We start from the raw sequence: 15,527 nt of genomic DNA on the forward strand, positions 1-15,527 counted from the left end.
TTATGAATCTTCTAGCTTTCTATTCCAACCCAACCTTCTTTAGAATTCGTAACACCAATTTCCCCAGTGGACTCACATAGTGTAGTCTCTAATTCTCTCACCTCCGGTGCGAGCGGTTCCAGATTCGATTCCTGATAGGGACATTGGGTTGAGGAAATGTAACAACGTTTGCAGGTCAGCTTTCCTAGTGAGGTTTTCCTAGTTTTTCTCATTCCCACCAGGAAATGCCGGGATGGTATCTAATATAATTGTCCCAGGGCTCTTCCTCCCTCCCTCATCCTCTCTTCCCTATTCACTGAGCAGTGTGATTGCCAAGGGATGTCATCCCATCGATTATGTGACAGGCTAAATGGTCATAGCTGCCGAAATCCCTGAAATCGTATTCCTAGTCCCTAACAATTCCCAGCTCACATGGTCAAAAGGATTTTCTAGATCAATAAACACAACATTTATTCTGTTCCCTTTTTCTATAAACCTTTCAATGACTACCCTTAATAAGCGAATTGCATCTCTTGTGCCCTTACCTCTCCTAAACAGGAATTGTTCCTCTTCAACTGTTTTATTTGTTATTCTTTGTAACGTTCTGTTCAGTATTTAAAGCATAATTTGTGCTGCATGTGATATGAAACTATTCATTCTCTAGTCCTCACATTTCCCTGAGTTCGATTTCTTAGCCAGCAATATCATAATCGTCTTCAGAAAATCTTTTGCCACTCTTCTGTTCACACATTTCATTGCAGAATCGTAACAATTCTTTCTTGCTCTTATCTTCCATATTCTTAATGAATTCGATTGGTATATTATCTATCCCGATTGCCTTTCCTTTTCTAATCTCAGATAAAGTTTTTCAGACTCATCCCGAAGAATACTAAACCCTTTATCATCCTGTCGTATTTCATTTTCTGCTTCAACATCTAGGACACGCGATCCATCCCTTTTCTCATACAAATCCTCAGCATATTCTTTCCATCTTACAAAGACTTCACTCCTCTTGCTGATTACCTACCCATATTTATTTTCTACTCCCAGCACTTCGGCCAGCACAGGGTTATGATCAGAGAAAATATCGACCCCGGGATGGTTCTTCGCATTCTTTAGACTATACTGATACTATTCTGAATTATAGCATAGTCGTTATGATACTTTCGGCCATCAGTTGAGGATTTCCAGGTATATCTATTTCTCTTGTGCTGATTGAACCAAGTATTCTCAATTACTAGTGAATTCTGTTTACAGAAATAGACCCAATCATCTCGACTGTCATTTCTTTCACCTAAACCATATTTGCCTACAATTCTACCGTCCTGTCCTCCCACTATACTTACGCATACACCTCTCTTCTCCCTGGATGTTATTCTTCTATTTTCTCATAATTTTCCTCCCCTTCTTTAGTTGTATCCAAGGATTCGGATACATACTACATCGGAATATCAAGTATGATTATGTAATTAAAATGAAATAGAAGTCTTCCATTCTAAAAAGAAAGTCGAGACAGAGAGCACACAGAATAACTAATTCAGATTCAGGTGCATGTATGTTTAGCTCATTATCGGAACTTCTTTTTCTATTCAGTAGGTTTATAAGGTAATAATCAATCAATCATAATATGTAAAATCAACTGATGGGTAGTACAATGCTCAAATATAGTAAACATAATAATAATAATAATAATTTAAATAAAGTATGGTGCACATTACGACAGAGTTTCTTTACATTGAATGAACTTTTATATTGAATAGAATTGATTCACTATTAACTAATCATACAGCTTCTTTTTATAAGCCTTTAGTGGAAGCTGCTCTATGGAGGCTGTTAGATTATTAAATAACTTCTATTATACACTTAAATAACTGTCTTTGATTTTGGATAATCTACTACATTGTACAGTCCTGAGTATCATATTTGTAACGTTTTGCTTGGTATAAAGCAGCACTTGATAAATATATAAATTCACTGCCGGTATTATCTTAAGCCTAATTAATAGTTGCGGTTTACAGCGTTCTCTATTAAGTGTTTCATCAATAACCCTGACAGCTTCTCAAAACACGTCATGTTGTTGACTACTATCACCCTAAAGCAAAATCGCATCCATTATACTGTGAAAAATTACAAAGTATGGATTTTTCACATATTTATGAGAAACTGTATTATTTAGGTTTCTTGGTAAGCACAGTACTCGGGATAGTTTTGTACTTTGCACATTTGACATATTATTTCCAGGGTGCAAAGCAGGTTGTTAAGGAGGTAGAGAAAAAAAAATGCTGATTAAATTTGATTTACTGATTTGAGGGCATTAGTTTCTGTGGTGAAGAACCTACTTGTTTCTTAAGTTACAGTGCGAGTGAATGAATTGTGGCCCTGTTATTTTAAGTTTGTTCATTTTCTTTTCAGGATTCTATAGATTTGTTTCTGGGTCATTATGTAGTGCAGGAAGGTGAGGGTGTAACCAGACCATGCCCTTTGGAGATCGAGAAAGGCTGGAAATACCTCACAGTAAGTTCTTTGTTGAGTTGCAAATAATACCTGCATTTCGAAGTATATTTTCAAGAGTTGATTTATGGATAATAAGTCAGGTCATTTCACTGCTTCCAATGTCAACCAAGTTACATAGTTCTAAACTATTATACTTATTGTTTCAAGTTTTCTAATAAGGGAAGGGACCCACAAGCTGATTTCAATGGCACTTATAAGTGGACACTAGATATAAAGAGACCCGTATTTTGTTATATCGGCAACTTCCCCCTCCCCATCCAACTTCAATATTGCATTCTTTTTGTGGCAGTGAAAACCACACAAATACATCTCCACTTTAAATGATACTTATACAGTGGACACTAGAAAGAAAATGAAAAGAGACCCGTATTTTCTTATATAGGCAACCGTGGGGTTTAAGTTTTTTTTTTTTTTTTTTAAGCATTGAAAACCACACAAACATATCTCCAATTTAAAAAAAAAAAAATATTCTGTGAACCTTAGAGACGAAATAGAGAGACTCGTGTTTTGTTGTATCAGCAACCGAGGTGTTCAAGTAGACAACTCCATTTCCTTCCGCCCCTGAACATCAAGATAGCAACACTTAGTAAATATCCATGATTCACTGGATGTAGTTGTCACAATAATAGTACTCGTGGAAAATATATAAACACAACGAGCGCTTGCACCAACCACATCTTATGACTGCAACTTTACCGCATATGTCACATGCACTTTTTTTTTAACAAAAATTAACAGGCGTGACAGGGGTACAGTAGTGGCAGGTGTACAACGTGTTCTAATTTGTACCACGCATATTGAAATATACTTTGAAATCATTGAAAAGGAAACTGATTATGCACAAATGACTGAATTCGATAATGTTATTATGCACATGCAATTTAATATCGGATCACTCCAACATCAAATATCTGGAAGTCTACGTACAAACAGTTCCCAAAATCGTAAACCGTACACATTCAGATATTGTAACTGACCCATAAGTTCTTTTGATATCGTCAACAGTGTCATGGTTATTCCTTCTGGGATGAGTTCTCGCACATCCTTCTCACAATGACCCGTCCAGTAGTCTAGCAGGAGCACACTATTGTTCGTGTTAGAGAAATACACATTCTGTAGTCACTTGTGGAAGTGGTCCTTAGTAAGCTTCCCTGAACATGATGCAACCAAATATACGCCAGTCCCCATTAGATTCCTGAAGAATCATGGGGAAAATAATTTACTGCTTGCAGAAAAATTTGGTTGAATTGTATAAATGTGATTTGTAAAACTTACTATTGTCTCCACATGTTTTGATCCACGGAGGGATAAAGTTCGACCTCTGTGCATCTCCAGTTGAAATCCACTCTGACCCGAATTATAAACATGTTCCGCTCCAACATTAGCAATATTTTTGTGCACTAGTTCAATGAAGCTTGCAATTGTTATATTGTATCCTGTACTTTGTTCAAGAAGCGCCATCATAATTAATTTTGTCACCTTTTGTGGTACAATGTTATGGGTACATTTAAATGTGAATAACCACTTTCTGGATACAGTGAACGTTAAAAGACTATGTTCCGACTTGATTGTAAAGCTCAGTGTTGGAGGTCAACATCAACATCATCAACTTCGTTATGTGCAGCAAGGTAAGTATTAAAAGATTGAAGCATAACACACGACATCTTACGCAGCTTGTCTCTGTTCATCACCAGAAGCAATTTGTTTCTTCCAGCGGTACAACTGACTTCTCGACTTTACCCCCTTGTACTTTGTCATGGCGTTGCTCAACGGCATTAACTTAAGTTATCCACTCTGCCAGTAGTAGTTAACAGCTTCTTGTTCCCTTCACCACAGATCCCGGTATCTTCCATTCCATTGCCATGTTCATACTCCTGTTCTCCAGAGTCTTGAATAGCGTGTGGCTTTTGAATGTCATCAATTCTATCAAAATGAGCTGTAATAACTTCTACGTTGGCAGAGACCCTTTCATACCTGCAGCTGTCATGTCCTGAATATGATTGGCGAGTTGAGTTTCATCGCTTGTGATACGAGTTCCCCGCAGGTTCATCATACTGGTAAAATACGTCGACACTAGTCGTATAAGATTACCTGGATTGATGCGCATGTTACCAAGGTGTGTAGTTGGCCCAGTGCAACTAACTGTGTGTGTGTGGTAGGCTGGGTCCAGATTTATATTGAATGTAAGGACATGCAAGTATATGTGTGCCCTTGGTTTGGAATCACTGATCAAATGTACTACTTGAAACATTGACGCAATTCATATGAGTGTGAAGACAACAAACGTCATTGTAACACCACTTATCATTTATTGTTTGAAGTAATCGCTATTGTTTAATTTACAAGTGTTTATTTCTCATCAAAAGGAATGGATTTTCATGTCATAAAACTACTATTGTCAGACCTATTTATGTAATTGTGTAAAGTAATTCGTACGATATAACAATTATTGACACTTCATCAATTGCTAACTAAACACGTATGTCTGCATTCGTTCTTGATAACATGTAGATAGATATACGTTAATTTCTTCAGCCATGTCAAAAGTATACGTCTTCCAATATTCATATTAGATGTAGTTAATGTAAGTACTATTTTCCTTTCCCTCCACATTTTTGCCCCATTAAACCTCACAATGGCCGATATAACAAAATACTGGTCTCTATTTTATCTCTAATGTTGACTGTATAAGTGCAATTACAATCAGAGATGCATTTGTGTGGTTTTCGCTGCCTCAAAAAAAGGTGCAGTATTGAAGCTGGAGAGAGATTGTGTCCCCTTAAACCGTGCGGTTGCCGATTTTGTTATAACAAAACATGAATTTCTATTTTGTCTCTAGTGTCCACTTTATAAGTTCTATTAAAATTGACGTGTATAATCTTGGTACTCTCCCTTGTAAGTGAAGAAAACAGCATAAACTCTCACCAGTTTTTATTAGGTGGTGTTTTGTTATGAAAATAACTTGAATAATTTTTTCTTTTGGTGATTACTATAAAAAAATATATATTTTGGCGATTACTATAAAAAAAGAAAAATGATTGGAAGTCAATGTAAAATTATTGATCGTACTTACGTGTGATGTAAATGTGTATGGAACCCACCGGGAATAGCGGTGGAAGTACGTCATTCATGCTTTTCCATTTACATGTAAAATAACTTAGCAATACAAGATAAACTTATATTCGAAGGTGCATATGAAAGTAATATTGCATTTGTAATAACATGTAATTATTACTTGAGTACATTATATATATATGAGTGACGTAACGAAGATCGAATAAGGCAATTGGGAAAGATCTGTGACTGTAGTAAAGCTTCACAAAGTTGGGAGATCACGCTCGGAGATTTTCTAAACCTTGAGAAACCTGTAGGATAACAGCGTTCGTGTGCCAGATGATTCACAGATTCATAGTGTCTGGGACAACTGATACAAGCCTTAGGACAGGCCATTTACAAATTATGAGACACTACAGTTTATGAGGGCATTAGTAGCGATATTTCGAAATGTCGTCAGGCACTAATCGATGATGGCTGGCAAATGAAAGTTGCAGAGATTGTAATGTCCGTGCGCTGTGTAGACTTTTGAGATTGTCGAAGTATAGGAGTTGAATTCCCTTATTATTTGAATGATCGAAGTACTTATATTGAATTCCTTGTGTAGGGCTAATGTACACTCATGTCCAAAATTATTGTCGCATGTGTATAAATATGTTGTTGTAGGAAAATAATTTGATAACGAATTCGCCCGGTATTTCTTATGATGTTAGCATGTGTATAATCGGCAAGGACATGTATGTGGCAAATTTCGGGACAAAAGAACAGTAAATAAGAATAATAAAACGAAAATAAAACTTTCTTGTGCATTTAGCTACATTTTGTTTTACTCTTTCTAATTTTCGTATTTATAATTCTTTTCCTGTGAAATTTACTACAAATATACATTTTCCGATTATACACATAGTATCAGTATTAAAAGTGCCCTGCAAAATCATTATCAAATTACATCCTTACAAAAAGACAGTTATAAATATGCGACAATCATTTTGAACATGAGTGTACATAGAACAAACATTATATAATACGAACCAGTTTGTGATACACGGTGGCTCAGTGGTAGAGCGCTGGTACGTGGTCGTGGTTCGATCTCCGGTGGCCAAGTAAGTTTGTGGTGGACAACATTGTGTGTGTGTTTTCTCTTTTGTATTTCCGTTTCCTTCCACATTCTTATTTCACCAATTCTTCCATCATCAGTCACTTGCCCTATTCATCGTTTCCCTTAGCCTGAAGGGCATAATCGTAGGACGTTAAACAAAGATTTTACAAATCAGCTTGTAAGGAACATCAAAATGTATATACCTCAACATACAGAAAAATTGGGACAATACTCATTATCCTCAGGGTCATAAGATGCTTGTGAATGGTATATGAGAAGTAAAGAAAACTACGACGTCGGACAATGAACTGTTACATGGAGCAAGTGAGATACATTAAAACGTGTACAGTCAACTTACTTAAACAGTTTTTTTTTTATCTTTCATAGAAAATAGTTTCCGTAGATAGCGTTGTGCTTTTATTTATTTATTTTGTTATAGACTTACTTTATTACTGTTTTACGGAAGTATGAAATATAAACAATCTGTTGTTTCTCCGGAATAGCTTTGTATTACTTTTGGACGTTTTTCCTTGTTCCACTGTTACCAATGTCATATTATTAAACTGGTGTAAATTGTGAAAATTACAAGTTATTGGCTCAATTATTACGAGATTAGCTTGTTACATTATTGTAATCACATTCAAATTAAGACTTCCATAAATACATGTATCATGCTATATCAGAATAATGCCAAACGATAGAACTATTTGTAATTAATTTATTTTCCTTATTTTCTTTACAGTTCCCATTGGTTATGTTGGTGGCGATTGCCATGTGTTTTGCTACTATATCAACATCATCAGGTAAGATCGTGGTTTATTTCGTTATTAATTTTTGTAGCCACTGGATCATAACCATCGAAAACTATGACAAAATCCAAAACTGATATTCAGTGTACATATGAATTGATTCTGAAGTTGCTTTTTCAAAACAGAACGAGTTCCTTTCCTAGTTTTTAATGAACACGGAGATCGAAGGATTATGAGGGGGTTAGACTTATGGCCAAAGATTAAGCTGCGTAGTTTCAATGCAAAAGACTTCTACTGGTGTTAAAATATTCATTTCTATTTACGCAAAGCAAAAATAAATGCTGATATTTTTAAGGTAAAAGATTGCATCCAGAATTAATTTTAGATAATAGAATCCTAATTGATTAAGAAAATTTTCTAATTTTCGAAGATAAATTGAAAAAAAAAATCTAAAGCTTTAGCTTAATTTTTGCATATAGTTCATATTTGTTAGTTATTTCAATGATGCGAAATAGTAATATATATATGAGAAATAATTAAACTATTTGCAAGGATTGGTAAAATGAACAGGTGACGAGAGAGCCCTGGCGATCACATACACAAACTAGTTGAAAATACTTGCCGCGAAACTACGACCAGCGATTTTTTTTTTAAAAGAAAGCTTGGAGCTTTTACAAACACTAATCCATTACGCATCCACAGCCTGGCGTCCGATTCAAAATATTAACCCTTCAAATGTTTCTTGAGAGAGCAGATGTACAGGAACTTAGGTGACATGCCAGGATTTAAGGCAGATATTCCAGCTCATCACTGCGAAATAGGGATATAAAAGAGTTTTCTTTAGACGTTTTTGGGTGAGCATTATTGTGCAATATTTAACGTATTTCAATATTCTGCTCTTTTGCGTTTGTACACAGTTGTTTCGTTGCATTGTCTATAGTCAACCTATGCTTGAAGTAGATCAGAAATGGTCTTTACTTACTGAAGACAAGTAGCAAATTTCATGGCGCAGATTCCAATTTGTTTCGTGGGAGAGATGCCGGATGCTTTTATTGCGCTCTGTTCTGTGTCTGTATTTGTGATTCACCTTTTATCGTTTTTTACTGTTTTATTCAAAAACACCAGAGAACTCTTCCGCAGTGAGGAACAGTATTACAGTATATTTTTTTTCACTGTCAGAAGAAGTTTCTAGCCGAAACTGAGTTCACAAGTTCTAGGTGGCCGAACAGCGCTTATTAATCTGCCTGGATATCTACAGGGTGGCCCAAAAGTAGGTATACACCCCTGCATTGATCAAGTATAACATTCTAGTTTATGGATTTATTTGCTTGGGCTCTTCCGAGCTTAAGATAATAAGTAAAAACACATTAAGAACAAATAATAAAGTAAGTAAGTCTACCCGATGAATAACAATAAGAAATGACATAAAATGCAATAAGCTGATCAGTACTGTACTGTATACTTACTTTTGGGCCACCCTGTATGTCTTGAAAATGTTTGACAAAGACTTTTACCTTTTCATTTGACCAGTCCTCATTTAGGGCTAATTGTAAATTTCAGAACTTTATTGCAGCAATTTGTCGAAATATTTTACCAAAGATATATCAGCCACCAACTTCAGCTGCTGTAATATCCACATTTTTTATTACATTCAAGACGATGATCATGATTATTGCAATATCGATAGTCCATACTCAAATGCCCTGTTGAATTAATTTACTGAATTAGTTATTTCTAGTTGTTGTTATAATTTTCTGGTAGCATGCTCCCTTATTTCTAACACACATAGTCCATATATTCTGCAATATATAAGATAAATATATACAACTTAATGCTATTTTGTATCTAATTCGTGAGCATTCATTCCAGATTACACCACGGAAAGACTTCTGTACTTGCTATTTTGGGGCTCAATGGTTGCAATCACCTTTTCCACTATTATGTACTATGGAGCAGAGTACGTTGATTATCCTCGCTTGTGTGAGCGACGAACTTCTGGAGGAGAATAGTATCAGTGGATGTAGTGTGCTGATGTACAAATAAGCTTCTAACACTTGAAAGTAATAGAAACAAAACAGATATGGAGCTGAGTAATGGTAGTGCCTCTTTATTGAGTCCATTAGCAATAAGGATCAAAGCTGCAAATACTGAAGTAAGATACATTGCCAGTAATATTCCACGGTAATATTACACTTAACGTTATAAGAAGAATAGTACCGAATAATTGTGAGAATTGACTTGAGAGTTTGAGATAACACTATATTAGCCAGCAGTGGATTGTATAAAAATTTGAGATATCGCTATATAGGCCAGCAACGGATTGTATAACGAAGATTTGCAATGTGTACTGAAGATGTCTTTATCTTAGTACGCTCTCTATTTGCTAATACTCAGCCTAAGTATCGTAATGCCTGATTTGATTCTAAAGCACAATCGTCGCTATTATACAAACCGCCCTACTAGTACTTTTAAGGTCTTGAAATACTGCATTTTAAGTTATTACGTGAAGATATGTTTACCCTTCTGCCGTTATGTGGATAGTTTCAAAATGTGTTTAGATTGAGTGGGTAGCTATGTATAGTACAATGAAGAATAACCTTGATTTCATATTTGTGTTATAAACAATAGTTTTTTTTTCTTGTCTTATCGATTTTTTTTTTACCGCGAATATTTTATGTGCATTCCGACTTTTAAAAAAGTACAGTTGTTGAAATGGGTATGTATAAAACATTGTTCAAATTCTGGTAGATTTGTTCTTAGTGTATATAAAGGTATTTGATATACATTTAGCTTATTTCAGAGCATGGTGGAGTAGGTACCAACATTTTGTGAAAAGAATAACTTTCTTTACAGAATTGGCATTATTTATTTGACTTGGTTGACAATTGATTATCCAGGTCTAGTATTTTCATTCCTATTGATTTTGCGTGGTCTTATATTATGTGCAATCAGTGCACAGATAGATTTTTTAATTTTTTAAGAAGACTGATTTTTTGGTGCACTGTTGTAATCTGTACAGTGCTGTACAGAAAAGCGTTTCATAGTTTAAAAATATTGTTTTGTAAAAAGTTCATTCATAGACACCCTATAAAACAAAAGTCTTCTTGTATGTTTACAGCAATCCGGAGTGGATACAGGTAATGCTAATTGTGTATTATATATAGGAGTGATGCAAGATTTGTAGGAATTTATCGGGTATCCTGTGACAAAAGGAAATAAAATACAAGTTGTACATATGTAGAAAATCCAGAAATAAACTTTTGTATAAAATATCACTGATGTCAATCAGTTATATATTACAAGAAATCAAAAACAGAAAGTTTTTATTTCCGTAGCTACATTGCTTAAAACCTATACTCCACAAGATAATGCCACACACTGTTATTTCAGCTAATTGTTTTAATGTTTGATCGCATATTAATCTAGTAATGACTACTATACTGTTTGAGTGATAAAAGAAGCCCGTTTTCTATTTCGTTTTTGTGAACAAAATGCAAAGCTTGAGCTGAGTATCTGTTCTTTAAACTTTCTTTCGTAGAGCCAAGGAAATAGGTTTGAGTACTTCCATATTATCGAATTAAAAACATACGAAGTCGTGGACAACTGTGGAGCTGCTTGAACTACAAGTACTCTCCGGTCTCGAAAGTCAATGGCTCCATGTGTTGGGCAATAGCCCTTCGCAGGCACCTTCGGCAAGAAAATAGTTTACAAGGGAAGTTCGGAAAAGCACTCGCCTACAGAGAAACTAAGCATGCTATTTGAAAGACTATTCATACGGATTACAACACGCTAATAAAATTCCTCTACGGCTGAGAAATTTTCGAGGGATTCAACGTTAAATGAGGGAAAAAGGAGTATATAACCGAAGTGCCATAAGTATATAACCGAAATATTCTCTCCCATGGTGAAGCCTGATGATTTGCTACTGCTTGATTCACTGGGGTACATTCACAGACAAATTGTCCATTGCAAATTGGATGACGGATGACAAAGACGTAATGGTTGAAAATACACCAAAGAACTGCACACGATTTGTACATAGTATGAAACTTCTTCATCCGGACGTTATGATATACCAAAGAAACAATCAAATAAAGTTCATGTCCATGCTAATGACCAGTTCCGATTACCGCGATACATTGGATTGTTTCAGTTTGCGTTCCACAAGGCAGGTTACTGAACAATTAACCTTTTGAGTCACGTGTCGATTTTGCTTTTCGCTTTGGTTATGCGAAGTGTTCCGTTGATGGATGTAACGCAGTTACACAGGTAAAATGTTCATGGTGCAAAGAAGTCTTTTGCCTGTGTCATTTCTTCATAGAACAGAACAACAGTGATCAATTTTCACCTCTAACCTATCATTATTGTGAACAGAATAATGGCTGACTTTAACTCACAAAACCCGTCAGTTATTGCAAAAGTTTTTTTTTTTTCTTTTTTTTTTTCTGTTACCTCCGATAGATTTCGATTCGTATGTCAATATTCGTTGCTAATAATGCTGTACTTAACGCGTTTAAATGCACATATAGTTAGTTTTTCATATAAACTTCCAAGTTGAATCTCTTGAACAGTTCTCAATCGTACAGGAATTATATTAGCTTGTTGTAATCAGTATGAATTGGTCCTTCAAATTGCATGCTTAGTTTCTCTGCAGGTGAGTGCTTTCTCCTGAACTTCCCTTGTTAGATGTTATGCTTCAATCTGAAAGAAACCCTAATATGAGGATCTAAGTAGGAAAACCATTTGAATAGCATGATTTCATTCCTGTGTTTACTTAATAGAAGTTAGTCAAACATTAAGGGAGCCATAGTGGAACCATTTCTATATATGTACATTGGTTATACGAGGGCTGCTGGAAAGGTGACTGCAATCAGTGTGAAAAAAGATATGTGAAATTCTGAAATGGTTTTATTGTGTTTCAGAAATATTCGATACAATTTTGCACACGCTCTAACCAATTTTGAAAGGATTTTTTTCACCCTAAGGCTCGCTGTTCGGAATGCGTCTATAGCTGATTCAAGCGACACAAATCGTTCACCACGCATCTTATTTTTCATGTGAGGGAAAAGAAAGAAGTTATTAGATGATAAATAAATGAGTCATTAACTCCCTACTTTCACTGGACCAAAAAAAAAAAATCAACAGTTTGGTGTACTAAGTAGGAATTGGTATTGTCGAGATGAAAAATGATGCGACGATTTGGCAATTCATTGACAGTCTCTAGTAAAACAATTGTATATCACTCAGTATTTACATCTTTTAGTATTTTAAAGCTTTGGTTGCCACATAACCGTAGAAACAAGCAATCACTTGTTTGGCAGCGCTCCCTGAACGAACAAATTTTGTTGGTTTCGGCTCACTTTGAAACACCCAAATAGTGGATTCCTATTTAGTTTCAATTTCATATGATTAGATCCAAGTTTCATCTCCTGTTACGATGTAGTGTACCAAACTTTAATTGGTTGAAAATTTTGAGCATTTTTGTACACCGATTGACACGAGCCTGTTTTTGAGCTTCGGTGAAGTTGTATGGGAACCAACGGCTTAGAAGTTTCCGTACGTTCAGGTGACTATGAAAAATTGTATGTATTGCTTTCATGTCAACGTTCAAGGATGCTTGAATTTCACGGTATGGCAAATGCCGCTCTCTCAATCATTTTATGGATATAACACGTGGATGGACAGTTTCACGAAATTCATCACTGAGAAATGTGCGACCACGGAAATGTGGAATTCGGAAAGCAAATTTGACAAAGTATTACTATATCGTACTTCATCCTCGAAAGCCAAACGAAGTCGCTCGATGCATTGTTTCGGTACTAAATTACATTTGAAATCATAACAAGATATTGCTTGAAAGCGATAGGGAGAAATTTCCATTTCTCACACAAAATTGCTACTATATTTTTCATTTGTTACACCATGAGGTGTAACGATATGGCTGTAGACATAAGTCCAAGCACCATGTATTAAAGTTTAATTGTTTCAAATTATTTCCGAGATTGCCTGTATTTGAGTGATATGTTTAGATACTTAAAATTGTTATAAGAAGGTCCTGGTACTGGCGTTTGTTATATTTTACTTAAACTATATATAAAAAATCGTAACAAAACATATAAGGCCTTATACAGAGTCCTTTTGACGCATGATTAACGTCATACTCAAGGCCTGACTACTGCAGGAAACATATATTAGTCAAACTCTTTAGTATGGCACTAAGCATGCGTCAAAACGACTCTGCATAAGGCTCATAAAGTCTAAGGTAAATTTATTTCAAAGTATAAAATATGTATTAAACGTGAGTCTAATCTGCTACTTAACAGTCCGCCATCTTACCAGGATCCTCAATTACTACTACAAACTACTGTGAACAATAATCCAACAGACTTAAACAATCAAAGTTAATTTAAACATGGAAACGTCTGTTCTTCCGAATTGTATAATAGTGAAACACTACCGTCACTGTTAATAGTAATTTGCAGGAACTTTTCCAACAGCTTTTTTTAAAATATGAAATTAAATGAAATCTTTAAGTTTTACGTCCCAGAATTATGCCGGTTAGGCTAAAGGAGACGGTGATGATGAGAGATGAATGAAATGGTGGAATGAAGAAAGTAAAAGAAAACGGGAAAACCCACGAGCACGGTGTTTATCCATCAGAAAGTCCACACGGCGCGAGCTGGTATCGAACCAGGGACCCCAAGTACCGGAGTACGGGAGTACCACTGAGCCACCGCGCACCTTTTTTTTTTTTAAATATATATATAGTGCGTTCCATGAATAACACTAAAGCCCGTCTCCTGAAGAAACCGAGGCAAATAGGAAACATGAAACCTTTTGTAACCTTCAAGGGACATAAAAGACATTATGCTCATAAGGAGAATCCCTATGAGAGGGTTACGGGGGGTAACTCCAAAATTTTAAATATCAACTCTATCCTATGGTACTTCCTTTGAAAGGTAATCACGTGTAGAGACCAGTTCTGGAAACTGCATGTCGCTCGCGTGTCCCTAGCCAACATGGCGGCCATCCGTAAAGTACGGTAGAAGAAACGTTGCAAAACTAAGCAGAGAGAAATATGGTACCATTTGGGACATACTACATTAATGCAGCAAATCCTCGAAGTGTGCACCGCCCACCTCCTGGCAGTAATGTATACGCTGGACGAACTCCTCTGGAACACGGGTAGAAATCATTACTGGTATGGAATGACAGGCATCAACTATGGGTTGGCGCAACTGCGCAATGCTGTTGGGCTGTGTGCGGAACACCAGTCTTCAAATAGCCCCAGAAGAAAAAGTCGCCTGGAGCAAGATCTGATAAACATGCTGGCCATTCATTGGTGCCGCGACGATCAATCAAACTATCGCTGCGGAAACCCCCATCTAAATAGTCACGTACAAGGTGGTGAAAATGGGCAAGACAGCCATCATGCTGAAAAACAGGCAGAATCTCTCCAAATTCTTGCGGATTCTCTTCTATTGCCTCTACAATCAAGTCTTGCAGCATGGGCAGGTACTTCTCACCTGTTAATATTCCATCGATGAAGAGGGGCCCGATTATGTGATTACCGAAGATACCCGCGCAGATATTCAGCGACTGTGAATGTTGCGTGTTACCTTCACGAAATACCTGAGGATTTGTGTCACATTAGTATCGGCAGTTATGCCTGTTGACCTTGCCATTCAAGTAAAACGTACTCTCATCGCTGAACACACGTTTGTCAGTATTATTGTCCCACGTGCCAATGTCTCACACATCTGCTATTAGTACGAATGAAACTATTAGTAAGAATTTCTTTGGAATTCCATACTAACTCATTTTAATAAGTTTACTTTCGAAAACTATCTGATGTAACTTATATCCGTTATTAAGATTTTTTAACCCTGATATAGTATTTAAACAGTTTTGTACTTTTCATTTCCTTTAATGTTTATTCTGTACACCATCGCAGTCGTACACGAGAATCGCCGTAACTCTCACACTGCTGGGGTTATTTTGGTGTATATGCTCTGTTGCCCATTCCGCGAATTCCAAACGCCGATGGAGGTCATCCTCTAACAGGTGCTGATGCACTTGTAGCTTGTAAGGGTGCCACGTATGCAGGAACAAAACACGTATGATGGATGTGC

At 36.2% G+C, this 15,527-nt stretch overlaps 1 protein-coding gene across 1 annotated transcript in view; it reads left to right on the forward strand.

Moving 5' to 3' along the window:
- The window catches only part of Sac1 (phosphatidylinositol-3-phosphatase SAC1), a 57,298-nt gene extending 46,631 nt beyond the window's left edge, over positions 1 to 10,667 (forward strand). Inside the window, exons 11-13 of the mRNA XM_081745147.1 lie at positions 2,392 to 2,493; positions 7,389 to 7,449; positions 9,265 to 10,667. Coding sequence (XP_081601273.1) covers positions 2,392 to 2,493; positions 7,389 to 7,449; positions 9,265 to 9,404 — 303 coding nt within the window. The 3' untranslated portion in view covers positions 9,405 to 10,667. The remainder of the gene's footprint in view (positions 1 to 2,391; positions 2,494 to 7,388; positions 7,450 to 9,264) is intronic.
- Positions 10,668 to 15,527: the final 4,860 nt, after the last annotated feature.

This window comes from Thermobia domestica, chromosome 2, assembly GCF_964235325.1.
Source record: "Thermobia domestica chromosome 2, izTheDome1.hap1.1, whole genome shotgun sequence".
Classification (NCBI taxonomy): Eukaryota; Metazoa; Arthropoda; class Insecta; order Zygentoma; family Lepismatidae; genus Thermobia; species Thermobia domestica.